Below are 27,961 nucleotides of genomic sequence, written 5' to 3' on the forward strand. Positions count from 1 at the left end.
AGCTGGCCCAGCTTGCTGCCTCACCCACACACTCGTTCCCATACCTACCTCCTGGAGAACTCCAGCTATCTCTCAGATAAAGCAGTGCCACCCATTCCATCTGGTCAGGCAGGAAAAAGAGCATTCCTGATGATGAGTATCTCCTCACAGGAACTCCACTGCTCGCCCAGGTGCACCAGGCTGTGCCAGAACGTGCTGTGCAAACGCTTTGTTTGGAACTGGCACTTCTGTGCTGAAGAGCCAGGAGAGAGAAAAGCTTCTGGTTCACAGCTGGCAGTTGCTGTTCCATGCTGAACCCCCTGCACTTCATTTGAAGAGAAGGAGAAACATATCCTTCTGTACATTCTGTAAGGACCCCGTGAAAATTCTTTGTGGTCTATTATTTAACAGGGTTTTATTTTATTAATACCAGCAAGAAACAGATATTAGACAAAGTAAAGTTGTACATCACTATCTGTGTCTCTAAATATAAAGCATTACTTTTTTTTTTTTTACACATTCAAAATTTACAGCTTTTATATTCAATTAAAAATTCCCTTAAGTTAGAATACAATATGCATTATTTTATTTTAAATACAGATCAGGAAAAATAGCTACAGCAACATTTAAAAGACGGTTACAGCAGCAGGATTCTGTCTAAAAATAGGATATCACTATTTTAAGTGTCACTTCTTCAAGTAGGCAAGAGCAAGCAGATCATTTGAGAGTAAAATGACTGTTCTGGAACACAAACCCAACCAGTTAAGATAATGTTTACATATGCTGAGCAATTAAAATACATTCTATGTTTAAAACATGGACAAAAGATTAGCTGTTTTAAAAGGCTGATACGCAACTGATGTCACATGAAGGCCCATTACAGTGTTGTACCTAAAACTATCCTTAATTTATCATAAAACTCTCACAAAAAAATTTATACTGGAAACTGTTCCAAAGCAAACAAAAAGAAACGTATCACAAACTAATCAGAAAATGGCAACAGCTTGCTTGAAAACCCTGTATCTGTTCCATACCACTGGCAGGAATTACCTTGCTGTATTTATACACACTTAATATTTATGATGAGGGTATTACATATTCCACTCTGGGTTTATTTGCATTTTACAACTGCGATACTCATTGCCTGCAGCATCCCAGACCAAAAAAATAGTCACTAAAAATGAGGGAAAGATCTCCTGGAGAGTGCAAAGTGCGTTATTTTAAAGAGTGCATCTCATATGTAGCTCCTTCTACAAATGCAGAACAAAAGGTGCTTATTACTGTACAGACTGACATGCAGCATATTTGTGCTTTTTAAAGGCTTTTTATTTAATTGCTGCTCTTCACTAAGAGAGGGGCAAATCCTTGTATTTATCAGCCCTTTTGTATTATGGAGAGGAGAAGAGGAGGGGGAAAGAAGAGGAGGGATCTGAATGATAAAATGCAAAAATACTCAAGAACTGTTTGAAAAAGGTAGGAAGGGGGTTGTCTCTGTTTTTTTAATCCTCCTTTCTTATTGCTAGCAGCTGGTATTGGAATTGACAAAGTGCCCAGGAACCAGGCTAACATCACCCATCAAACACCTCTGCTGTCAAAAGCAGGCAATGCACAAACATTTCCAGTTCATTATTACATGGAGAAAAACCTTTAAATACTGCATGAACCACACAGGAACTTTAGAGAACACTGCAGACACTCGGTTCTCCAACTGGAACGGTTTTCAAATGATGCAGCATCTTAAACCCAAGATGCTTCTGTAATAACCTTCCAGGCAAGGGTCGATAAAGTAAGAGAAACTCAACAGTGGTTTTACTCCTTAACATAACTGAACTCTTTTTTATCTCTTTTATATATATATTTTTATATAAAATATATATATATTATATACACACACATACATATATACTTATATATGTAAAATGCAAATGCAGATTTAACGATTTCAAAGTAAGTTTGCATTCTAGGCGGGGTTGTTTTGTGCTTTCAAATACTCATTCCCCACCCTATGAGCACACTGTGGCTCAGCAAATATCATCCACCAGCTTGGCCCCATTAATCCCACGGTAGGTGACCCTGCTGGGCCGCACCAGGACGCCGTGGTTCAGCTTGCAGGTGAAGTAGCGCTTTTCCCCCACGGAGCCATCGTTCTTTCCCTTGGCACTGCGGAGCTCCAGCCCCAGCCAGATCCCTGGGGCAAAGTCTGTGGGACCAATGTACCTGATGGTCCCCATTTCATTGGAGCTGGTCAGGAGAACCTGGGAGCCTTCGTGCAGCTTCACGGGCCCCTCGGAGGGAGCTGTAGTGCTGCTGCTCCAGCTGCGCCGCAACACAGAGCTCTTGGATCTAGTGAGAAAAGAAAGGGAACAGAAAAAGTCTTGTCTTTTTTTGTCTAAAAAACATCCAGGGCAAATCTGTAATTCAGGGAAGTGCATGGGGAAAAAAACCACCCTCAAATCCCTTTTTAGAAACACCGGGTTCGATCTCATGTCACTAACAAACCATGAAATAACAGTAACAGGCTGCTACACTCAGCAGTCTGAAGCATTGGAAAAGCAATTTCTTTCACCTGATGCTAGGATCTACAGTATTTACAGCAGGTGATAGTATTGGTTAATTAAGCCATACAAAATATTTTATTTGGGGCCTAAAACAGTTTAACCAAAACAACTTTTAACATACAAGTGTCAGTCAGGATCACCAGGACAAAGTGAAGTCCTCTAACAAGAGCCTCTGAACCTCACCCAGATGTGTGAAAATACAAGAATTTGGAGAATATGCAGTGATGAATGATTGGAAAACAACTTTAATGTCAACCTGGCTGTACTCTAGGACTGTACTCCTGGATGCCCATGGAAAAGTAGTCCATTTTGGAAGGAAAAAAAAGAGCATATAAAGGTCTAGATATCCTACATGCATGAAGGGTTTTTTTGAGCAAGAAACAGCAAAGCTAACAGCCAGCTCACCCAAGCACTTGAAACTTGTAACACTCACCTAACAAAGGCATTTCTTCTGTTTATCTCCTTTTGTGAAGATGCAGAAGTGGTGCTTAGACTGCGTCTAAAACCTACGTGGAAAGATGAATAAGCTGTGTAGGACTTCTTCAAGAAAAAAAACCCTTATGAACACATATTCTTTGTGTTTTCTTTTATACTGCTTCCACTACAGTTGCTGCACATTCTCCTCTCTAATTTGGAAGTTAAATGGAAGTTAAACTCCTCATGAAAGTATATACCCATAATATGTTTGGAATTTCAGAGGGGACAGAAATTAAATTAAACAAACCAAACAAGGTAATTTGAAGCAGTCTTCTCATTAAAAGCTTAAGTAGAGGAAAACAACTACTTCAAATACCTCACACAAGTTTTAGCAATTTCATAGGGACATTGCCCTACTGATCCCTTCATCAATCTTAATTTGTATTAAGGAGCAGGTTCCATTTCCCTTTCTCTCTGATTAGAATGCAATATAGTAATAATGGAAGACTGCCAACAATCATAAGTGACATAACTCTTTCTGCCAGTAGAAACAGCATTAAGAACAATAGAGCACTCCACAGCTCCTTCTGCAGGCTACATTTTTAGGAAGGGAGCAGCCAGACTTTTGGCTGGCATTTGGCATCCCTGAAAATTTCTTGTGCTTTTGGAGAAGTTGGCTTAGTGCAGAAGGTTTTGGCTGCAGAGCAGGGCCTGCCTCACCCAAATCCCAGTGTCTCACTCTCCTACCTGGAAAAGTGTGAGTTCCTTTACTCCACGAACTTTCTGTGAGAGAATCCAGAGAACCCGTTAGTCTGAAAAGCAATAACACAATAAAGAAGTCATTTCAACTCAACTCTGAACAAACCTACTGGCTTCTCGTCAAATATTGATGAAGTTTTGATCCTTTCCTTCTCCATCTGCCCCCAAAAGACACCAACATTCCTGCTGCACTCAGGCTGGTATGCAAGAAGTGCCTGGAGCAAATCAGTGTATTTGAGTTATTTGCCTCTCTTACTCACTGAGACAGCAGGTATACTTCTGAGATAAGTTCTAACAGTTTGCCTGAACTGGCTTATTCAGAGAAATAAAAGCAAGAACATGTCTGGCAGCATAACTACACACAAATACAAGAGGAAAGAGCACAGAATTGCTTGGATGCTCTTCCTGAAACCTAAGAAAGAGACTACAAGCAAGTGGTGCATGCTTTGGATACTCTGTGCAGTTAGCTGGGATAAGAAGAGCATTTCCAGTCATGTCCAAGGGCAATTTCCTTTTATAATTGAATTTAGCAGAACACATCAAGATTGGGTCATGAAAGTAAGGTTTAATGGACACAAACTATCAGAGGCCCTGGAATAAAAATACTTCAGGTAGCTGCAAGAGAAACAGGGGGAGGTGCATTTCCAGTTTTATACTCTGCTTTCAAAAAGTTGATCTAAAACCACCAGGTTTTTAATGGAGGTTATAAACTTCCATTTGCAGAAGAAAACATTTGTATCTTCTGTATCTGCTCAAAATTTTGTTTCACGTTGGAAATGTATTAAGAAATAATTTGGCAACCCAAACATTACAGGAAATTCAGTTCTCACCTCTGCACACGAGATGGGGGTGCAAATATGCCATATCTGGGAAGGCAACTGAAGTACTGCACTCCTCCCACAGAGCCATCATTCTTCCCATGAGGCTTGTCCAATTCAATTCCACACCAGAATCCTACGTTGCAAAACAGTAAAATCAGGGCATTTTCAACAAAACACTACAGGCTTTTCTTCATCTAGACCACTGGCACAACTGGCATTCACCCACATCAAACAAAACAGTTTCTAGTCAGAAAATGTCCAGATGTTAACAGTAAATATGTATATTATAAAATAGCTACCTATTCAATTATGCACAAATTATACCCTAATAAAGATAATTATCTCAGCATTTTTATATGCTTTCAATAAAATTATTGACACTTTAATTAATACAAAAAAGGTAAAACATTTGAGGACTATGTAGCTGTATGTATATATATACATACTAAAGTCAAATAGAGTATTACTGAACTTAACTGACTATTGGACAACAAGGAGACAGGAAAGAGCAGCACTGCTGTTGCACGCTTCCCTCTTTAGTCCTCTGACCACATGGTTTATGCCTCATCTGAGATCATCAACAGTAAAATTAAAGTTTTGATATTAATTCATTCTTTCTCTCCATCTAGCAAGTTATAATTAATACAAATCACAAGGCTGGTTGTGTGATGTCAAGAGAAGGGTGTAAGAATTGGAACTGGCCATCAATTAATCTCGTACAGAACACTGAATAGGCAGCAAGATGTTAATGAGCTTGATCATTCATAACCCGTGATAAATGTGAGCTAATTACATAAAGGTGCTAAATTTCATACTCCATTAGTAGTCCTTATGCTATCCATCCCCAGAAGATTCAGAATTTAATTCAAGTCACTTGGTACTAAGGCACTGGATAAAACGGTAATTCTAATTATCAGCTCAAGAAACTCAGGAATGACAGCTTATGAATTAGAAGGGCTCAGTATATCAGAAGTTCTCTGCTTCCCATTTTTAGAATTAAATAAAGATCTGCATTGCAGCAAAAGGAACAAACCTTGGATAAGTTCCAGAGCTTTGATACACATTAGAATTGAAATACTTAAACATGCATCTGTTAGGTTTTCTATAAATTACTGGGTTAGCAAATGGTGATGATTTGTCATCTTTCCATCCTCACTTCTTACAATAGCATGCTTTCCTCCAAAAAATTATGTTCCTGATTTAAAGCAGAGAGGGAGGAGACTTAACATTGCCAAACAGCTTTCTGATTTCACAGTTGTCAGTGCATTTGGGAAACAGTCCTTTTCTCACTGATCCCTTTGTCAGCAACAACACAAGAAGTGATGACATTTAAGTGTCCCTCAGGTAACTGCAGTACCTGAGCAAGGACTGCCTACAGTGAAACTGGGGAACTGGAAACTGGGCAGGGATGAAACAAGTACAGAGCTTGTACCACGATCTTGCATCCCGATGGCGTTTTTTAAATCCTGATGCCACCCAGTGTCACGACGGAGTATTGCCAATCACCAATCACACAGAGCTCACCCAAACCAGGTACTCACAGCAACACCTACCAACTGCTTCTGCATTACTCTTGCAATAAGATTATAGATAGGGCCATAGAGAAGATAAATTTGGTTACAACGAAGGATTCAGAAATTAACTTCCACCATGTAGAACAATGGCTGCCTTTGACAGCACTTGGCTTCACTGCAAAGTGTTTTTTAGCAAGGGGAAGGGAGAAGCAGAGAGAGAGGGAGAGAGAGGGACAGAGAGGGACAGAGAGGGACAGAGAGGGACAGAGAGGGACAGAGAGGGACAGAGAACTTGGAAACAAACCAATTTAAATTTAGAAATTTTTTTGAAGGAGTGAGGGAAAAGATGGGTTTCTCTTCACATGCTTGCATATAAGCTATTCCATACTCATCTGACAATATACACAGAGCATTGCACATACCTGGTGCAAATTTTGTTGTCCCACAAAATCTAACAATGCCTGTTCTCTGCCCCACCACCAGTACTCTGTCTCCAACCTGGATTTCTCCATCAAGAGCATTTTTCCTCGTGGTTGGGGAGCTATACAGCCCTGGCCAAGAGAAGAACAAGATCTGAAATTAGTGACATTAAATCTTTAAGAAAGCTTTCAATAGCAAGCCAACTGACTAGTGAACAGAATATTTACCTCTAACACAGTGTACCTTCAACACATGGCAACACAAATTTTGCTTAGACAAAGATTTGCTTTGTGCCAGCCTGAAAACTGGACTACAGCCTTTTCTCTGCTCTGAAAAGGTACAGTGACCAACTATAGAAACACTTTTCATCTTGAAGATGTTATAAAAAAATCTTTCTAAAAGTTGCCAAACTTAGGTTTATGATTAAACTACTTCACAAGTGTCTTTCTGAAACTAGCTCAGATTCTGAAACAACACAAGAAGTTCTACCTAAGTACTCAATGCAGCAGTGAACTCCCCCCTGTGAAAATACACCTCAATACAACAGACCATACCAGCACTCATCTTAGATGAGGCAGAAGACACTCGAGTCAGGGCCTTTTTACTGCTGCTCGTTGAGTTCCGCTTCTTGGAGTAATTCCGTTTGCCTTCCAAGGAGGTAGTAGAAGAGGAAGAGCTGCTGTACCCAGGAAAACCTAAAGACATAAATGGAAGTTGTCCTTCAGGGATCATATCTTGGAAAAGGATAGATTAGGCAGAAAGGAAAGCTTTTGTAAATATGGAAGTTGTCTGCTCTCCATGGAGGGCAGAATACAAAGTAAAGAGCCAAAGCCAGAACTTGTTACACAGCGTTTGCACAAACACCTGTCAGGAATGACAGGAGTGCAAGTGACCCTGCTGTGGGAATATGGTGATAGAAGAAGTCTCCAAAAGCCCATCTTTATACTCTATGAAGTTCATCTGAACAGTCCCAAGCATATTTATTAAAATACATGAGCTTTAGTAACAAGAGATCATACCACCAGCCTTTCAGCATCCAGCCTACTACAGATTTGATGAGAAGTGGAAGGAAGGTGATATTATGTGAGTGAATTATTGCCTGGATTAAAGCCTACTATATTCCATTACAAACTGTAATATTAAAACCTGTACTATAAAACTAGAATGGGAAACAAATCACTTTTATCTCCATTTGCAAACCCTAAACTGTCCAATAAGACTTATGTTCATCTTTCCTGCCTCCTTTTCAAGGCTCTTCCTCTTCTCCCCTTTCCTAACTGCTTTTGCCCAAAATGAGGCAAGGTATAGCAAGACACATCTATGCCTCAGCTTATCAATGTGAAAAATTAAGATAATATTGCTTATTAAACTTTCCAGACTTTTGAGAGGCTTAATCCATTAGTTTTTGCAAACAGCTTGATAACAACGCAGGGTTAGTTTATTCGATGTCAATTAGTCCTCCAATTTTGCAAAACAGTAAAGAACTGAGGAAGGCAAATGCAGTGGGGGTCCAAACAAAAGCTGAGGACAGAAATCTGAAGGCTCTGAGATACTCTCTGCAGCTATGCTACAATGAAGAAAATGCAAATTACTGCCTGAATGGTGACTAACAGGTAAACTTTGGCTCCATGTCCAAGGTATAAATACATGTGTGCGTTTGCAAACACATGCTACAAGTCCGTCCTTAGAAGCCAGTCCAGGGACAGATTCACAGGAGGTCAGACCACCATTTTTACAGGAATGCAACAAAAACTGCTCCAATTCCACCTGTCATCAAGATACTTCATTTTGTGGGAAATCACAGGGTGGGAGAAGGAAGAGCAGAAAGGACTTCAGCAGGTCCAATAATTGATTCCTCTTCCTCCAGGCAAAACAATTATTTGTTATAACACTCCTGACAGGTGAGTATTTGGCCTGTTCTTAAAAATCTCCCATCAGGGAGATCTCAAGATTTTCTCAATAGTGTATTTCACCACATAATTATCTCCAATGTTACAGGGGTTTTCCCCTTAATATAAAACCTCAATCACCACTGGTTTAGATCAAGGTTTTTTACTCCCACTACACATGCAGAGTGAGTTATACTATTCCTTTTATCCCAAAGCTTCCAGTTTTATGCCTTTCATCTTCTGTCTTTTTAATCACACAATCACAAATTTCAAGTCTTTACTCCTAAGTCATGTTTTATACATCTAGTTATTGTCGTGTCTTTTCTGAATTCTCTCTGAATTCACAACTATTCACTCACAGGAGATATGAAAAGATGCTTTTCTTCACAGACCTGCTGGAGCAAGTCCAAAGGAGGCCATGAAGATGTTTAGAGGGATGGAGCACCTCTCCTACATGGAAAGGCTGAGAGAGTTGGGGTTGGTCAGCCCCAGAGAGGCCTTACTGTGGCCCTTCAGTGCATGATGGGGGCCTACAAGAAAGATGGACAGACTTTGCACACGTGCATGCAGTGATAGGACAAGGGGTAGAGGCTTCAAACTGACAGAGAGGAGGTTTAGATCAGATATCAGGAAGAAATTCTTTACTGTGAGGGTGGGAGGCACTGAACAGCTTGCCCAGAGAAGCTGTGGATGCCCCTCGATGATCTTTAAGGTCCCTTCCAACTTAAATTATTCTGTGATTCTATGACTTAAAGAAGGCATATCCAAATTCACACTTCAAATTATTTCACAGAAATACTGTTTTTACCAACACTTATGATTTTATAGACAAAACTTCAAAGGAGACACGACTTTTAATGTTTGTTCAAGACAGCTGAAAGTGAGGTCCCTTCGTGTTTCAAGTTCAGCAAAGTACTGCTGTAGTAGAAGTTGTTATCCAATTGTGAAAGTAGATAATTGCAGAGAATGATTCACATGCAAAAGGCACTCTTTAAAAGCCAGTTTCATTTTTCATGTTTGAAGCCTGCTATGGTGAGTCTGCCATGATACAAGGCCAAGACTGTTAAGCACTGTTAGATGGTAACACTTTATTACAGAAGCATGAACATACAGATAGAGAAGAGAAAAAATGCCAACGGAATATTAAAATCTAGGCAGCAACAATTCAGGGCAAAAGGTCTCTCTCAGACACCTCAGCTGGTAATTCTGCAGATCCTCTGCAAGATCATTTATTAAGAGCCAGCTTTAAGGGCTTGTCTATGTTCTTGCCCAAGTATTCAGACAGAAGTGGTTACCAAAGCAACACAGAATGCCAGCCAAACATCCACACAAATTACTTTGCTCCTAGAAAACTAAATGCCTACAGCCTGCTTGGGACTTGAATATAATATAAACAAGCAAGGCAACTTTTTTCTATAGTGTAGATACAGGGCTTTTACAGAGGTAGGGCAGCAGTAATAGTGCCATACACAGAATTTTTCTTAAGATGTTAAAAAAAAAATTAAAAATTAGTTCATTACCATCTTTTGCGGGTACAGTTTTTCCCCTGTTAGCAGTCATAAAGTTGTTTTCAGAAGCATTGTCTCTTTTTGCCATATTTAGGCCTATAAAAATAATAGATACAATTAAATATATACATCCTAACAAATAATAATTTTACAGGAAAGTCATGCACAAAAACAATTTGACAGATTTGCAGATTACTGGATGCATAGAAAAATTGATAAAACTGTACAATTCCTTAGACACTTGATAAATGGGTAAAATGAGACTGCAGAATTGTTTTGATGGATAAGCACAGATATTAAACCCCTTAACACACTAAACCAGTCCAAACTATCTTGCCAAACAATAAACAAATGGCCTACAAAATACTAATTTTTATACTGAAGGAGTTTTATTTAAATCTTTCAAACATTCATACCTGTAACATTCACTTTTATAGTACTTAAGATCTACTATTCACCAGGACTAATTTCACAGTTTCTGCCGTAAAAGATTACACATCAAGGTTTTGAGAGAGATTTGAGATCAGATCTTCATTCAGACTACAAATAGTGATGTAAGCATGCCAATATGATTTTTAAGAGCCTAACTCTCAGAGCAGCAATGTTGTGGTATGTGTAGCAACTCGTACTCCCACCTAAGTTACAATTTGCAAAAAGTCATTTTGCATTTCTGACAGTTTCCTACCCTAACTCAATGAAGAACAAACTTATCTATGATTTACCCACTCCCTGTCATGAAAGAAAAATCACATCTTTTATATTTATTTATATATTAAAATACCAATTTATAGACATAAAGGTATACAGATTATTTCTAGACTTTAATTCCTTGCAAATTCTCCAGGAATATCTTCGTAAATGGAACCTCATTAAATTGAAACACTTAACTGGTATCACAGCCAATTAGAAATTACGTTAATGGCTCAAGAATAAATGTTGTGGTGAGGATCTTTTTTATAGAGTATGTAAAGAGTAGAAACTGCCATAGTACATCAGATCACTTTAATCCCTCCACAGCTATACACAGTGTCCTTCCAGTACCACCATCTTAATTCAGCCACAGGGACTGAACTAGTTTGCAAGGGTAGCGTATTTACCAAAATTTTATGGCTTAGCCATTAAGGCACCAGATCAAAAATCTAGTGTTTGTGATTGATAACACATTTCTTAATTTTATCTCAATAATCCTCTTCCTAGAAACTTGAAAAAGATCTTTTCTCTTTAATCTGATGGATTATTCAAATCCAGTAGAACCTAATAAAATTTCAAAACCCCTACACAATATTAGAAATATATTTTACTTTGCACCTTATAGCCTTATCTACAAAAAGCGTATTAATTTTTCTTGAATCATTACTATAGGAACCCAGAGTGCCAAGAATATTTCTCTGCCTGTTTTTAAGGGTTCTTACCCCCCTGAACAACACTGTTTTAACCTCCAACCTTGGAAAAAATTACCAACAGTCAGACAAGAACTAGAAAACTAGTGAACTAGAACTAGAGAACTAGAAAATACAGTGGTGTGAATTAGGTGATAGATTACTGTGTAAGATTGTCACAGGGTGAATATTTAGAGGTTTTGGGCTTCTCTTTGTAGTAAATAGGTAAGAGTAAAAAATATCAAAATGGAGGATTCTTGTTGTTCTCTAAACCTTCTTCTCCTTCTTCTACTACTTCTTGTTCTGCAGTAAAAGTAGTTTGGAATGATTGGATAGAGAATTCCACAGTTCCTAGACGTGTTACTGAATAATTGGTAGGAAAGTGAAAATAATGTAGGTTTTTAGTAACTATTGGTTAAAATATCTTTAAAAGGCTGTGTAAATCTTGATAGAGAGCCTTCACTCCTGCTTTTCTGTGCTCTATGCTGTACCTGGGTCACGCTAGTGGCTCTGTTCCTCTGATAAGACCTCATAAACAACTATCTGGAAGCATTGAAACTCCAGGAAAAGCCTCAGTTTATCTTTGAAACTCCTCGCAAGGACTTTTAGAAAACTCTCTCCCATCAGGAGGGACTTGATTTATGGCACAGTTCAGTGTCAATTACAAACCAGTGCATCGCAGGAAGAGAGTTTAAAGGAAAGAAATGTGACCTGGCGATGCACATAAACACTGCCAACCAATATTCTGCCTCTGCAGTGTTGTCCTTCCCCCCTCCAGCCAGCCAATCAGCCAGGCACGTTAATTCCCATGGACCTTTGTGTGCAAGGACTCCCTGCCAGCAGCAGCTTCCAGACACTCACATCCAGTGGATGTAAACTATCCTGGGTAGATGCTGCTTAACTCACTCTGATTTCTACCTTAAAGCAAGGTATCAAATGTTTAAATTTTACAGAGACACAAATGTATTTTTGTGACAGAAAAGGTGGTTTATGCCCAAACTGCCTGGAAGGAAGCTGTCTGTGACAAAGGAAAAGTCCCTCCCATTATAGTTTAATGGGTTACAAACAGTTCACAACAAAGTGAATCAAACAGTGGAAAATACTTAACAGAAGTCATCAGCTTGGATCTGCTCCTGAGCAATACTCCCAACAAACTGCTTATCCCAAGAAGCTTTTTATGCAAGATACCCATTTATAAATAGCTTGAATTTTGTGCTAATTGTAAATACAGACACTTAAAACTTACTCCCCCCTCATCTATGCAGAAAAGAGTTACATAAGTCATCCAAAAAGCTGTCTAAATGCATCTTTTCCTGGCATCAGTCTGGTGCATTGTTTCTATACCCTGCATATTACTGGTGTTTTAGGGTACTTGGGTAAACTCAACGAGAATGTGTGTTATCTTCCATCCCTTAAAGCTGTGCTGCCTTAGTGTGAGTCACCTAAACAGGGCTCAAAAGGCAAAAGAAATGCTAATGAAATATTTAATCACATTATTACATAGGCAGCCAAACACAGAGGGGGCCAGATTTTGCATGGCCAGCACTGCACACAGCAGGGAAGAGCCAGTTCTCCAAACAACTTGGAACCTGAACAGTCAGAAAACATGAATCTTTCACTCCACAGGGAGGGAATTCACACAGAAGGATTAAGTAATTTGAGCAAATTACTAAGAAACTAAACCAGAGCCAGAGACTGAGCCCATAACTCCCATCAGTAGACTGAGGCCTTATTACAAGGAAAACCTCTCTCTTCTAAATTGGCATTGGTTTTACTCAGATAATTTAATTAGCAGATAAAACACAATGAGTTAAATAGTTCCTTGATCGTGTTGCCAGAAAATAAATCTCTTCAATTTATAGACATAAAGGTATACAGATTATTTCTAGACTTTAATTCCTTGCAAATTCTCCAGGAATATCTTCGTAAATGGAACCTCATTAAATTGAAACACTTAACTGGTATCACAGCCAATTAGAAATTACGTTAATGGCTCAAGAATAAATGTTGTGGTGAGGATCTTTTTTATAGAGTGTGTAAAGAGTAGAAACTGCCATAGTACATCAGATCACTGTAATCCCTCCACAGCTATACACAGTGTCCTTCCAGTACCATTTCACAGGCCAGTGAACTTCTAACCACGAGAACACGGAGTTAATAAAGACCTTATCACCTTCTCATCTCAAGTTATGAACTAATTCCAAACAAGTATTTTAATACCAAGATTTACTAATTCTTAAAGATTAGTATCTCTCCATCCTGTGTCAACATGCAAGAAAATACTCACCAGAATTCACTTTGGAAGTTATGTGTGTCACATCTACTTTCTTGGATTTGACCAAAGGTGAAGACCGCACAGAAGAGCTTCGTACAGAGCTTTTTTTGTGCTCAGAAGCCTTGCTTATTTTGGAAAGGGGTGCAAAGATACCTGGAGAGAAAATTGTATGTGCCAACAAAGAACTGTGGATAATGTTAATGCAACAATACTTTCCATCTACTATCTCTCACAGCAATTAATTTAGGGGTTATTTTTCAGCCCCAATCATAGCTTGCTATGCTGACAAAGCACTTGCAGGGTAGGAAGGACAAACTCAAATGAACAGTGAAACCGAAATTCTTATCAAGCAACTTGAACAGAGTAAGTTGGAAGAAGTCAGTAAGACTATCAATTTAGAATCTCCTTTTTGTCCTATCAGTAACATTCAGTCTCCACGGCTACAAAACACAGGAACTTTGTATGTCCTGTGTGTCCGTGGCACATCAATTAAAATACCTCAAGCTCAAAGTTAGAAAACAACTACAAGCATGAGTATCTTACCAAGGAAGACAAAGCACATAAAGGAACATGGCTATTACTGTTACAATACAAACAAGAAGTTTCAACAGTATAGGTGAAAAACCAGGAAATCTCACAGTTTCAAGGAAACAACCAGAAATTTCCACTGCTTGGTTTTTTCAGTGGTTTTGTAAATTATTGGAGCGAAAACAGTAGGAACAGCTAAAAGAACCAATAAAGCAAACAAAGCAGTACAAAGACAAGCAACAGAATGTGCTACCTGTTTTTATCCTCCCTGAAGGTTCCTATCTTCCAGTACTCTTTAAAAGTTGGGGAGTTTAAAAATTTAAGAAAAAAGACAATAAAAGCTGTACCGCGTTTTGGTGCACACTTGAAGTACTGGACTTTTCCAACACTTCCATTGTTCTTTCCTTCTGGTTCATCCAGCTCTACACCAGCCCACTGGCCACTGGCAAATTCTGTTGTGCCACAAAATCTTAAGGTACCAACCTACGAGAAAAATCAACACAGAATGGGTTTGTTAAACAAGTTTTGTTCATGAGAAAATAGTATAGACTATGAAAGAGACAGCAAGTCATCTCCAAGCTTTTCATCACAAAAATACAAACATCATTTCCCTCACTCACATTCCTACCTTTCAACACCACTCAATACATTTTCCAAATCGTCTTAGTCCTTCTGTATTTTGCATTAAACACCAGCCATGGTTATGGACAGATCTCACCACAGACAAGAATTAGACAGTCAGAACCGCTGTAAACATAGCTCTACGTCAGCAAGGTACAGAAGCACACGACCAATGAGAGGTTTTACTTTCACTGTTTATACAGCAAGAATTACAGAATCAGGGGCTAGGTATCTTCCTGAACTGCAGCTTCCATAGAAATATTAGATTAGAAAAATCTGTAAGGGCATAAATACATACATACAAGTATATATATTTTTTTATATATATAGCCAAGGTTCAAGGGTAAACTTCAGAGCATAATAATTTTTTTTCTTTGGAAAAGATTCTTTTCTATTCCCTCCTTATGACTAAACAAAATTTTAAAAGCCAGCAAATGTTTTAAACATTTGCTGTTGCTTCAATATATACTATGAACTCTGAACAGATAAGCATATGAAGATTATCAAGACAGACCAGTCTTGCTGGTGGACCTCATTCTCTGCAAATACATATTATAAGATCACACACTTCAACCAAACAGGGGAGGAATAACTAAGCGAGATGCATTTAACATTGATTTAAATTCCTTTTTATATTTGATTTTTAAATTAGTTTTAGTAATAAAAACCTTTGATCTTTCAGTTGCTCAGTTTTCTTCATCTCATGTGACCTTAATACTATTAGTTCATTTTGCACTATGACTCCACTGTTTAATCCAACCCTCAGAGAGAAAACAGATAGAAACAATTTTTTTTTTCTATAAAACCTTTCAGCTGCTCTTTCCTAATGTCTGTAAGGAAATAAACATGTCCCAGAGCCTGCTCTCTTATGCTGAAGATCTCCTTTAAACTTGATTGTTATAGGCAGGTATGTCACACTAATCTAGACTCAGACCTTTTAGCTACCAACACAGGCTCAAATTCAGCCAGAAGAAGTTCAACCAAGCAGCCCCACAGATTCCTACAATTCCTTCACTTCCTTTCCAGGCACCAGCCAAAGGGCACTTACTGAGCAGAGAGAAGAGATCAGCCAGTACCTTAAACGAGAGTTGGGAGATGGCAGAACTGCAGCTCTCATTTTGCCCTAGGACTTGGCCAAGCAAGGAGCAGAGGATCTCTCTCACATGAGAAAGAGAAGGAGCAGTTTTGTCCCAGCTGCTGGCTTCCCTGCACTCCCATTTCATCAGATGTGATCCAAATGGATACTCAATCTAGCAGAGAAGGAGCTGGTGGAGCTGTGGGGCCCCAAATCACGTACACAAACACCTGCTTACACAGCTTCCTACCCTGTAAGACAACTGGAATGACAGGCACAGAGGAGCCAAGAGAGGAATCCATTCTCCCTTTGGCATCTACTGTTTGGCTTTCAAGCTTCATTAAAGCTGACATATTAAGAGACTGCAGAAGCAGGAAAGAGAACAGGAACCCGTAAATATAGCTCCAAAAAATGCTGCTGTTCCAAGTGCCCTCATCCCAGCTTCCATATTCTGCAACGAGAACTCATCCAGCAGAAGCTTAAAAACAGGGCACCATTTTCATCATCCTGTTTTCACTTTTGCTGCACCCTGTAGGAATTTAGGAGTATCCAGGGGGAGGGGAAGGCAGGGCTGAGAACAACTTCTCCATTCAGGCTAATGGAGAAAAGGGGTGGGAAGCGATGTGGGAGTACTGCACAACAGCTCCTTGCACACAAAGGAAGGAAGGGAGGAAAGCTGATGTGGAAATGGAAGTTCAAAAAGCACAATCACATTCCTCCTTCCCACCTGCTCTAGAACAGATTTGGCTCCCTTAAAGAAAAACACCCTAGCTGCAAAGCCCTGCTGGCCTGTGGCAGCACAAAAACAGCTTCCAACAACATCTCAAAAAACACTGCAACAGCACGATCGATCAGAAGAATAAACGTAACCAAACCCAGGCGGGCTATCCATGCACAGTGAGCCCATTACAGCACAAACGGTTCTGCAGGCCTTACTCAGAGGAAAGATACACAAGCGCACCAATTTCATCACTTTCTTGCTCTAAAGCCTCCACTAACTTGCACTTACGTTATCTCCCCTTGCTGCCACTGTGATTTCTTTTAAAGAAACTTCTGTCTTTAAAGAGTAAGTGGCTTTCTGTACATACTTCAGTTAAAATGCCTTCTGCATAGTTACTGATTCCTTCACTTTTCCTGACCCAATTTCAGGAATATACCAAATTAAAATACACAATGGAAGCTGCCTCACACTCTCGCTGGAAATCACTTTAGAACGTTTCAGTTGTGACAGTTACAAATCTGAAGTTACCTTAGGAAAACTACTAAAGCTAAAGCTGTTTTGCTCACAAATGCTTTCAATATTTACCAGGAAAAAAAAATATTTCTTTAAAAGAGTTCTAGCACTGTTAAATCATTTTAGATCCCTTGCTGTCAAAGCAAATAAAAAGTCTGAATACTGAATGCAATATCAAGGTTACAGTTTTCAAATACGTTTTTAAAAACGTGGCTATCATGGTAGCTTCTAAAAGACTATTCAAATTTGAGCTAGACCTCTATTAGCTATATTCTTACACTTCCACAGAACCATGTAACAACCCTGTTGGCACAGCACTGCTTCAAAGATTTTAGCTGCATTGCACCAGTGAAACTGGGTTACTATAGGCTAAGCAGAACTAAAGGGGTTTTTTTTTTCCCTGCCTTCTGGAAACTATCAAGAGTACTTCATGAATGCACACTCCTAACAAAGCTGGGCAACTCACAAAGTAATTTGTGAATTTTACCATCACTTTGATGTGACATCAAAAACATTAATAAAAGTTGAGCCATGCTGTTGTACTATAGGAGAGTGTTAAAAATCATTCACAGACACGAAATGCAGCCTATGCCTGTCAAAACTGCTTTTCATAATAATGACTTTATCACACAATTCTTCAGCTTATTACTTTCTGTAACCAGTTCCTTGCTGCCATCCAGTGATCACACCTTCAAGAAAGCATTTCAGACCCTCTAACTGAAGTATGTCTCCAAAGGGGCAAATAAATGGACTGTAGGAGTTATGAGGGCAGTACCAGGTTGGTGGCCATACCTTCTGTCCTGCAATAACAACACGATCTCCCAGCTTCAGTCCAAGCGATAAAAGCATGGCCCTGCCTGTGACGTGGTCGTAGGTTGGAATCATGGCTTTGGAGATGTCACATGAGAGAGGCACTGCATCCAGCAGTATCTGCTTGATTTCCTTTGCACTGGCTGCTGCATCTGCCATTTCCAGTGGCATATCTACCGGATCAGGAACCACATCTGCTGGAATCTGCCCTTTGTCATTCTGTAGAAACATAACATGGCACAGGATTTGATGTTGTTACAAGATAAATCTCATCAGGTGAAACCACAGCATTTTATGGAGTGTTTAATCCTCTTTATTAGATATTTTTCCTAGAATATAAACAACTATGAAAACATCCACACTTTCAAATAAGGATGCCAAAACATCCTTAGATAGATAAGCTACCATGTACACCATCTCGTCTTTGACAAGTAACCAACACTTTCAAATTTAAGAACATTATTAGGGCTCAGAACACCTGAAACAAAACACCTGTGTGTATCTGTGTACCTAAACACAGACTTAGGAAAGCAAGGCAGACTTCTGGTCTGTAATGCCAATACTGAAAAGCCAACTCCTCCCAAAGAATATATCTTTACCCCAGCATAAAGCTTACTCCTTGGCAAGGCTTATTCCAAATGTAAGAGGGAATTTAATTAATGTATGCTGCATGTATAGAATATACAAATGTGATGGCTCACATCAGTACCTGAATAAATCTGTACAGGTTTATCGAGATACAGACTATCCTAGGAGAGATGGATTAAGGACAGAGCTCTTTCCAAACATGTCCCATTCCCGGAGAGCCGTGACTGTGAGTCCCTGAATGTCCTACGTGACAGGACAAGCTGTTGAAGTACCAGCTCCCCTGGAGTTAACCTCAACTCCCGGCCACTTGCCCAGACAGCAGGTACTGTCAGGCTGCTCCAGTTCTACCTACATTCTAGCAAAGCCACTGGTGTGGAGCTTCATCTGTCTGCCAATGCTCACAATGTTTGTGGGAAAATAACCATCTCACTCTTCCAAATTAGTCGCAACTGAGCCCCTGGACTTGGATATTACCAGAAGCTCAAAGAAGGAATGATGCACAGTAAGAGTGAATTTGTTTTGGTCCCTTCAAAACAGAGTAGAATTTCAGTGTTTCCTGAGCTCCCTCTCAATCCATCTCAAAGCTAGAAAAGTACAATTCTGACTCCGCATTTACAGTGCTGTTCCCATATAATAATCAAACTCTACACACTGTCTCTAGTCAGAACTTTATGGCAGGTTTGAAGAATTCAATATCCACCATTCCTTAAAAAGCTCCAATCACTCTGTAAGTAAAAACAGAGTTGAGTGGGGAGTTTGTTTTGAGTTTCTAGTCATCACTTTACAAATTATTTTGGTCACATCAGTCCCACAATTCAGCCCACCAGGTGCCCTGCAAATCTCTGTGCCAACACAAAGCAGTACCGAGCAGTGGCAAGAAGACAAAGTGGAAGCTCAGGATTTCTCAAGGGCACAGACACATTTGCCAGCTCAGAATGTTTGTGCAACTACAAAGCCGTCCTCCCTGTGACAACAGACTCCTAAATATACAAACATACAGCTGCCAGAGAACTTGACACACATACATGCACAGTGAATAAAGAGACAAAAACCAAATCTTTTAAGAGATCTAGATTGAATATCATGAAGAACTGTATGGACAATAATGTTCCAGAAGACTTCACACCAGTGGTGCTATATAAGATAATGACTTTTGAGTACCCTTGAAACAGCTATAATTTCTCCTTAAAAAAAAAAACCAAACCCAAAAAACACACCAACCCTGCATTTGAAAACAGAGAACTGAGATACTGCTTTTGCTAAATTCAGAAAACTTTCCAAGCCCTTCCCCCGCCACAAAAAATCAAACAGAAACCCACATAAAAAAACAAACATCCGAATCAAACACAAAACTCAATCAAAACCCAGGATTTGTGGCTAGACATATATAGCAACACTTTGACTATAACCTATGCCTATTATTAGGTTACTAAGCAGAGCAGGTGATGTTTATGCATTATCAGTTACTCATGCTAACACCAGGCTTAATGCTGAGCACAACACTGCATTTCTGGAAAGATTACACTCCTCCATTTCTGAAAAGATCCCTCCCTGCCATGACAGCTGTTGCAAGACACCAATGAGTAGCAATAAATGAAAGCTCAAACAACAAAGAGAAGAAGCTCCTGAAAGTTACTTGAACTAATGAACTAGACCATGACACAAAAATACAAACTTCAACACACAGGTAGGACAAAGCATATAAAACCATCCACTATGAGTTGTAAATATTTTTTTCTGAGGCACTATCACTCCATGTAGCACACCTTTAGCTACTCAAAATCCTGGACAGACTGTTCAGTTTTTCCAGGTACCTTTTTCACCTATTGGTGAATCTACAACCTAACTCCTTACCCTAAAGGCAGGATTTGCTCCATGTTCCAGTAAACACTTGACAGCTCCTGTGCATAGGTTAAATGCAGCAATATGCAAAGCTGTTCCAAAATCAAAATCACTACAGGTGGCATCCACATCTGCAATTAAACATCACATGTGAGGTATGCAAGTCTGTTACATGAACATTTCACCCTACAGATTCCTAGGGAGGACATTCATTTCTACAGTTTATGTCAGCATTTATAAAGAAACCCCATTATTTATGTACCAAATGCATATGAGAAGCAACATAGAATATCAAGCTTATTTGCATCTGCTTATTCATACCACGAACCAATCCAGAAGATGAGCATGTACTTTCACTCATTTTTAAATGCTGATGACTTAACTGCAAAATGGCTGCCACTCAGGATGCCCAATCTACTGTGCCAAGATTAACAAGTGAGTAACTTCAGGTTTGCAAGTAAATTAATGTTTTAATGTTTCAGAAACATTTATATTTTATTGCTTCTAGGTGTCAAACATTAAAATGAGATGCATCTTCAACCAGTTGTTTTCCTTTGTGAGCAGGCAGTAGGGTAAGGGAAACCTGATTATACATCTGCTTTACATTGATTTAATTACTAATGGCCAAGAATGAAGTAAGAGCTGGTGATTGTTATTAATTTCTTTGTTTTCAAACAATTGCACTCTGAAGGGTCTCACACTGATAGTTTGGAAAATGGAGCACTGCATTTGGCTGGAAGAGATTTAGCACAATATATATTTCTATCAGTTGTTCCCAATATATCTTTCAATCCGCTATGAAGTTATTACTGTTCTAGAAGATTGGAGTTTAAATGTCTGTTTAGTCTGAGGCTCCTCTCTTAAATTACACAAGAGAGATGTCATTTTGAGTCAATTAGGTATAGGACTGTTAATTAAAAATGCCAGCTTATTTAATACACAAACCAAAATACCACAAGTATGAGCAGTAATGTTCCAATTTGAAATACTGGTGAGGAACACAAAACTTTCCACCTCAGGGCTGAAGAATCTCCTCGTATTTTCCAGTATCAGTCTCCATCCCAAAAAACACTAGCCCTTCTCATAATGCCATAAACAAAGTATATCCCAACTGCATCAACATCCTTATATAGTTAGACTAAGTGAACATTTTGGGGGCAAATAAAACATCAACATATATAGTAGTTATATATGTCTGTACACACATATCAAGTTCATACATACTAATAAAAATTGACTCAATTTTATAAAGATCAAAGGTAACAAATTTGCAATCAAAATTTAACAGTTTTGCAATTGCACTGATTGAACACAAACATGAAAAAAGACTGCATTCACATGCCTCAGTCATAATGAGAGCTAGGTATGCAGATGTACCCTTTATACACCAAAGGTCAGAAGACATCACCAGTTTAAAACCATATAGCAGCTGAGGAGCTGTATACAGCCATTGAAACGTCCATGGAATGAATACAGCCAAACATTTTCTGCACACATAGGAACCAACTTCCAGAAATACTGGTCAGTAGCATCAGCTACTGAGCCAGCAACAGTTGTATGTACTCCTATTTTGAAAAACAACTGATGTGTGGTTTGGTTTTTTGAATTAGATTTTGTGACTTCCTCAGACTTGCAAGCTTCATGCTTGGATTTTTTGAACAGTTCTCTCACAGCTTTGATCTAAGTGGGCATAGTAGAGGTGACAGAAAAAAGATAAACAGAAAAAAGATAAAATGTTACCCAGTAACTACCCCCAAACTATCTAGAGGAAAATAATATACAATTTTTGTATTTAAAACCTCTAAAAAGCCAAGATCAAACTAGCTCTCTCTTGTAACAACTGAGGAGTAAATCTGTATAAAGAATTTAACTACAGAGTGTCAAAGAAAATAGTTTAGCAGTAAATCAAAAGGAAACACCTGTGCTTCACAATGGTTGTCTCAGAGTCAGCACACCACCGTCTTGAAAAGTTATTTATATGTTAACAACTATTTTTTCTCCAGTTCACTATGGACCCATCCAAAGCATATTCACCCTCTACGTATGTTCTTCCTTCTCTGCAAGCTGCCTCATGAAGTATGGAGCTAAAATTATTCTATTAATTCAGACTATCCATTGTTTCCACATCACAGGGCAAATAATTTTACATGTTTCCTGAGATAAAAAACATCAGCTGCTTATCCAAGAATTGCCAGCTGCCGAGATGGAGATGTTTAACCGGAGTGGTTTCCTTGGAAATCTACACAAAGTCCCACCCCTTCTGTAGGAACTGCACAGGAGGAGAACACCAAATGCAAATGAGTTTCGAAAGGAGACCTAAACTGCTGATGCAAATTATGGAGACCAGGCTATTGAAATGTGACATGGATTTAACTACTACGCAGTCTGATTTTGTCTTTTGTTACCAACCCACACTTGTCACCTCCTAAGCACTTCCTACCAGTAAGAGCACTGCTTAACAATTACTTCCATGGAGAGTCAAGCTGTGGTAAGCAAGCCTTGGGTATTCCAAAAGCCTACCAGCTTTTCAGAATGTTGAGATAGAGTCCCTAGCTAAAAAATCCTTTTGCAAAATGGCACAATCAGAAGGATATCCCGTAGAACAAATTAACATTTGTACAATTTTAGTAATAAAGTTGCTTACTGGTTTTGCTGTCCTGACCAAATTAGAAACAAACGGTTCTGGTTCAGAACCACTTCTGTATTTCCATTTGCATTAGTATAAATAGGGTTCCAATTACTAATCCTTCATAGTATCATTCCGAAATATATTACCTACTTATGCCAAGCACTAAAGTCAAATTATTGGACCTCCTACATAGCTGAGAAATGGGAAAAACGAGCATGTCAAAATTGCCTCAGTCACAGGTTTGCCACATGCCACTGCCAAATTCCCACTTCTCCTTTACCCTTCTCCCAGCATTTCAAACATACTTCTCAATGTTTAAGCAACCTTAACCACATGACTTTACTAGAATAGTTTTATCTTTGGTTTTCTGCAAACATTCTCTTAGCTCTCAATAACTTAAGATTAACCTGTTTGCTTTCCAGTCTATTTGAAACTTCTATTGTCTCATAGAAAGCTAAAGTTTAAAAACCAGCAACGGAAACAGTGCAGTAAACCACTAAAAAATAGGTTAAGAGAAGAATGAACCAATGAGACTAAATAAAATAAGAAATTATTTGTGTATAATAGATAAAGAAACACCACACTTACAGACCACTATACACCAGCTTAGGATCTACAAAATACGGACAACTACATGAAACAGAGGTAACAATGCCTACCTTTTGGCTTTGCATTTTTCAAAATAACACTGATCAGCTCTGGAACATCAAAGTAGGCAGCATAATGCAAGGCATTCATATTTGTCCAGCGGCTGCGTAAGCTGCTGTCAGCACCCAAAGCAATAAGCTGTGTTGCAAATTTTACAGCCGTTTCAACATCACCTGCAGGGTAATTTTTGTCAATTATGCATTAGTGATTTATTTATTTGACCTCAAAAAACACACACATGTTTATGTGTAACACTAAGTGTACATTAAGCCATTCAAACTCCCAGCAGAACTATTACTATGCCTTTCTTTTTAGGATTAGGATACAGAAATCTTTACCTTTTATCATAAAGGGCTGAAATCTCTAGCATATAATAACACTACCTTTTCTTCTCTAATATAAGTAATGTGTCAGCCATCAAACCCAGGAGTTTTAGTATCTGACAGAAGAAAAATAATTACACATCACAATGCTGAAGTTTATGTTAAAAGATCTGCCAACACCAGGGAAGATGACCTATGCCAGACCTCACTCAAACTCAGAGGAGAAGTGGGCTCAGGTCAACAAAAAGTAACACAGAAAAGTTAATAAGGGTGTTCAAAGAGTTAAACATGCTCTCATTTCCAGTATTTATGATCATAATAATGCAAACGAAATTTATTGTTCTCTTCTGACACGAACAGGGTGAAAGAAACAAAACAAAGAGAACAGCCAGTCACCTAAATATTCTGCTGTAAGAAAACTATAGCACAGACTATTGCAAACTTGCAGCTTGCACTTCAGTCTGAAATTGCCTTTGCTACCCAAAATATCTGGTTTAGCTGGTACTACTGTGTGCAATACCTATACCACTAACTCAGCTTGCTCCCCACGGCCACAGCCGTAACTGCACCGCCTAACTGCAGTTCTGCACCTTCCCTGCTCATGGCCACTAGAAGAGAGAAAACCTCACAATAAGAAAAGAAGCTACTACAAGGAACAATTCTGTAACAGGCAGTGGGATTCGTTTATGTGAGTCAGTTAGGTTTTTACATCTATAATGACTTTTTTTTTTACTCACCAATGCCATGAGCCCCTGATTTGCAAGTGTAATGCAGGAGGGTCATATCAGTCAGTCCATCTCTGTCATTCACATTGCAACCCCTTTTAATGATCTGACAGGCAAGTGGAAAACAAGCACGATTTAGCTCTGACATCAGTAGTATTTCATAAGTTATTTCACATATATTGACTCCTGGATTCATTGCAAGGGCTAGTAACAAAGAAGCCTGCCAGAAAAGACTCTCACTGCAGAACTAAGCAACATACACAAATGTAATAAACAGCATTATAACTAACCTTCAATATTTACAGGTTTTAAAGGTTCTTTATATTGCTCCTTCTAACATATACTTCACGTGCTACAAAGTTAAGCAGTTAACTGCATAGGAAAATGATTTATGAAGCTCTTCCCTTGTTCTTTGATCTCTCAACAATTAGCCCCCACTCCCACACACCCCCAAAAAGAAGTCCCCAGTTATAATATGGTAAGGTTCATATTCACTACACTTCCCCACGTGTCCAGAAAAGCCTGTAATCCAGAAGAAAAATAAGAAAGTAGGATGAAATTACTAAAAACTCATTTTGTGCCTTGGAAATACTGCCCTTAAGGTCAGGGTTCAACCGTAACTTCATATATTGGAGTTTGGGATTACTGCTAAGTAGGAAATTGAAACACCAAGGTGAAGAGTCTCAACAAAATTGCCTCAAGAGAAACATTGTTTATACCATCTATGCAAATGTACTGAATTTTATCCATCATCATTCTCTTTCCAAATAAAAGCTGACAACATGTGGAATACAAGGCATGATCAGCCTTGGTAAAAGGCAGAAACTGTATCTGGATTTATGATTAATTCTGCTTCTGAATGAACTGGTTTTATTCATTCTCAATACAGTATCTAACATTGAGAGCATTCAAGGATCTTCATTTGTATCTCACCTCATTCCCAATAATATCAATGTTCTGCTGGACCTGTGGAACCCACTGCCTCAAGATAGCAAACAATTCAGAAACTGATGTTTTGGGGTTGAAGAGTATTTCTTGGCATGCTGCATCATTGGGATCAAAGAAGGAAAACTCTGTTAAAAAAAAAAAAAAGTCCTTATGTAAAATCTTGACGTTTAACATGCATCTAGTTTTTCAAACTCAGAGGCAAAGAATAGCAGAGAGTCACTTCACTACTCATCACACTGGAAGAATCAGAATGATGAATTAGTTCAGAAAATTTTCTCTAACATCTGCTCTATTCTTCCTTTAATGCTACTAAGGTCTTGCTTATACTTCTGAAAAAGCTTTCAATCAACAACCAATACAATGGTGCTGCAAGAGTGACTAAGTTTAGGTAAGGAGCAACAGAGATGGACAGTGATTCTGCTAATAAGGGTTTACTGTTGTTCAAGGCAGGCAAAGGCTGGAGGTTCCAAGCTGCTCCCAAACACAGACAAGCCTATTGATCTCTCAGGGGTCAACTGCATACATGATTTCTCCATATGCTACAAAACACGTCTTTTCCTTCTTCTTCTTCCACCACACTTTACACAGAACATACTAAAACATAAACACACGCTCAAATCCAGAAGGCATTCTGTCACCTCCTCTATTTTCAGATATTTCATAAATGCATCAATCCCAGCTGGTGGCAGCTGCAGGTAACAAACACCTTCAAAATTCAGGGCACCAAACCAAGACAAGAAAACAAACAAAAAAAATTTTAAAGATTTTAAGCCTCATGTTCTTTCAGGAAACCCAAACCTCAAGTGTATAAAACACCTTATTATAAAAGTATATGTCAGGTTACTCACAGGTGTGTGCGCACGCATGTCTACACACATCCTCTACTTTTAATCTGTGGAATTTCTTCCAGCTCTGGAAAATTATATGAAGGAATCTGGATAGCAATAGCTATGAGGAGAGGGAATGGAAGCAGAGTCTACTGCCATCGGCAAATGAATCATGGCAAACACTGAACTTTTACCCCCACTGCAGCTATCAGGGAGTTGTCTTTTAAACAGGTTTCGGATAAATGTACAGCGTCAGCTCACATCCATCACAGATTCATGGCTTTCAGACAGGACAGACAGGTTAAGCAAGACACAGCATCACCCATCTGGGTGTGTGACATGGTAGAAACCAGCCCTGGATGAATCATCCCAACCTTTCCCCAAAAACAGAGTACCTGATTTCTAGATTGGATTAACAGATAAAAGCACGTACAGAGCTCGCTTCCTGGCTGTTTAGAGTTCCTCAAACTGCATCACCTTGATTCAACACGAATGGAAAAGGAGGACAACTTCACTGATATTTAACATGAATTTTTATTTGCACCTAGCATATAAAAACCCCAAACCCCTTATATCCCAGCACTACACAAAGTGTGCTTCTTCCCTACATCCCATGCATCAACATCTACTGATTTATCCACTAATATTTACCTTCCACATAAACTAAAGTTGATCTACAGCTGAAAGCTACAAAGTAAACAGCCAACTAGAAAACAAGATTAATGACCTTGTATGATATTCACAGTTCTGACTCCACTAGGAAGATTTCTGGCTACAAACCTGATCCAAATTATCTATCAGAAATCAACTCTAGCAGACTGTAACAATCAGCATGCTAGGGAAAAAATCTGAGACTGTATCAAGTATTAATAACAACCACTCTAAGTGCTTAACAGGAGATCAGCTCTAGTCTTTGCAAACCAAAGCAATGCTACAGAAAATCTGTTAAACCAGTGAATCCCATGAAAGGATAGCAGTGGCATCTAGATACTTTAAAATATTACTTTCTCCCCCTCTATCTTTCCCAAGTATTGATTACAGTGCTAAACTATATTAAGGAAAAACAAATGCACTGAATGTAAAGGCCGAGAATCTCTCTCTGTTATGGTTTAACCTCCTTTACCCAGATTCAGCAGTGTTACTGTTACACAGGTGACAGCAATCTCCTATAAAAGGAATTTTTTTTATTTAATGAGTAGGCAGAGAGCAGGTAGGACAGACAGTAGTGGCATCGTAGGGTTATTAGAAGATATCACAACAAAACAATGCTTAAAGAAGGCAAATAGAAATTTTATCTAAGGGGTAAGAAAGCAGAATGGAATAAATCATGGCAGTACTCAGAGTAGAGTAGGAGAGACAAGTGATGAGAAAAAGGCCATGTAAAGACATGTAAAAACCATGTAAAGACACACCTTCGTGTACTGAAATATATCATATGGAACATTTACATTCCCAAGCTCAGTTAACTTATAAAATGGGTCTTGAGAATGCTGAGTCTGTCAAAGACAGACCATTACACATATTTATTTTTCCTGAATATAGCTGATGGCACTAACCAATGCATGGGAAACACAGAGGTGGAGGGAGTAATTTTTAATGTACATAGATGCTATTATCATCTTCTGCAACATTCCAAGGCATTAC

General features: G+C 38.8%; 1 protein-coding gene across 9 annotated transcripts in view; it reads right to left on the reverse strand.

The window, feature by feature from the left end:
- Positions 1-375: 375 nt before the first annotated feature.
- CLIP4 (CAP-Gly domain containing linker protein family member 4) overlaps positions 376-27,961 on the reverse strand; it is a 32,603-nt gene continuing 5,017 nt past the window's right edge. For all 9 annotated transcript variants that reach the window (XM_039569252.1, XM_039569247.1, XM_039569248.1 and 6 more), the window contains 14 exons: positions 25,476-25,615; positions 24,555-24,648; positions 23,506-23,667; positions 20,230-20,348; positions 17,770-18,006; positions 14,395-14,530; positions 13,532-13,672; positions 9,878-9,961; positions 7,023-7,163; positions 6,471-6,599; positions 4,544-4,667; positions 3,702-3,766; positions 2,971-3,043; positions 376-2,322 (listed from right to left, as the gene is read on the reverse strand). In XM_039569252.1, the coding sequence (XP_039425186.1) occupies positions 2,001-2,322; positions 2,971-3,043; positions 3,702-3,766; positions 4,544-4,667; positions 6,471-6,599; positions 7,023-7,163; positions 9,878-9,961; positions 13,532-13,672; positions 14,395-14,530; positions 17,770-18,006; positions 20,230-20,348; positions 23,506-23,667; positions 24,555-24,648; positions 25,476-25,615 (1,967 nt within the window). In that variant the 3' untranslated portion in view covers positions 376-2,000. The remainder of the gene's footprint in view (positions 2,323-2,970; positions 3,044-3,701; positions 3,767-4,543; positions 4,668-6,470; positions 6,600-7,022; positions 7,164-9,877; positions 9,962-13,531; positions 13,673-14,394; positions 14,531-17,769; positions 18,007-20,229; positions 20,349-23,505; positions 23,668-24,554; positions 24,649-25,475; positions 25,616-27,961) is intronic.

This window comes from Corvus cornix, chromosome 3 (genome assembly GCF_000738735.6).
Source record: "Corvus cornix cornix isolate S_Up_H32 chromosome 3, ASM73873v5, whole genome shotgun sequence".
NCBI classification, from domain to species: domain Eukaryota; kingdom Metazoa; phylum Chordata; class Aves; order Passeriformes; family Corvidae; genus Corvus; species Corvus cornix.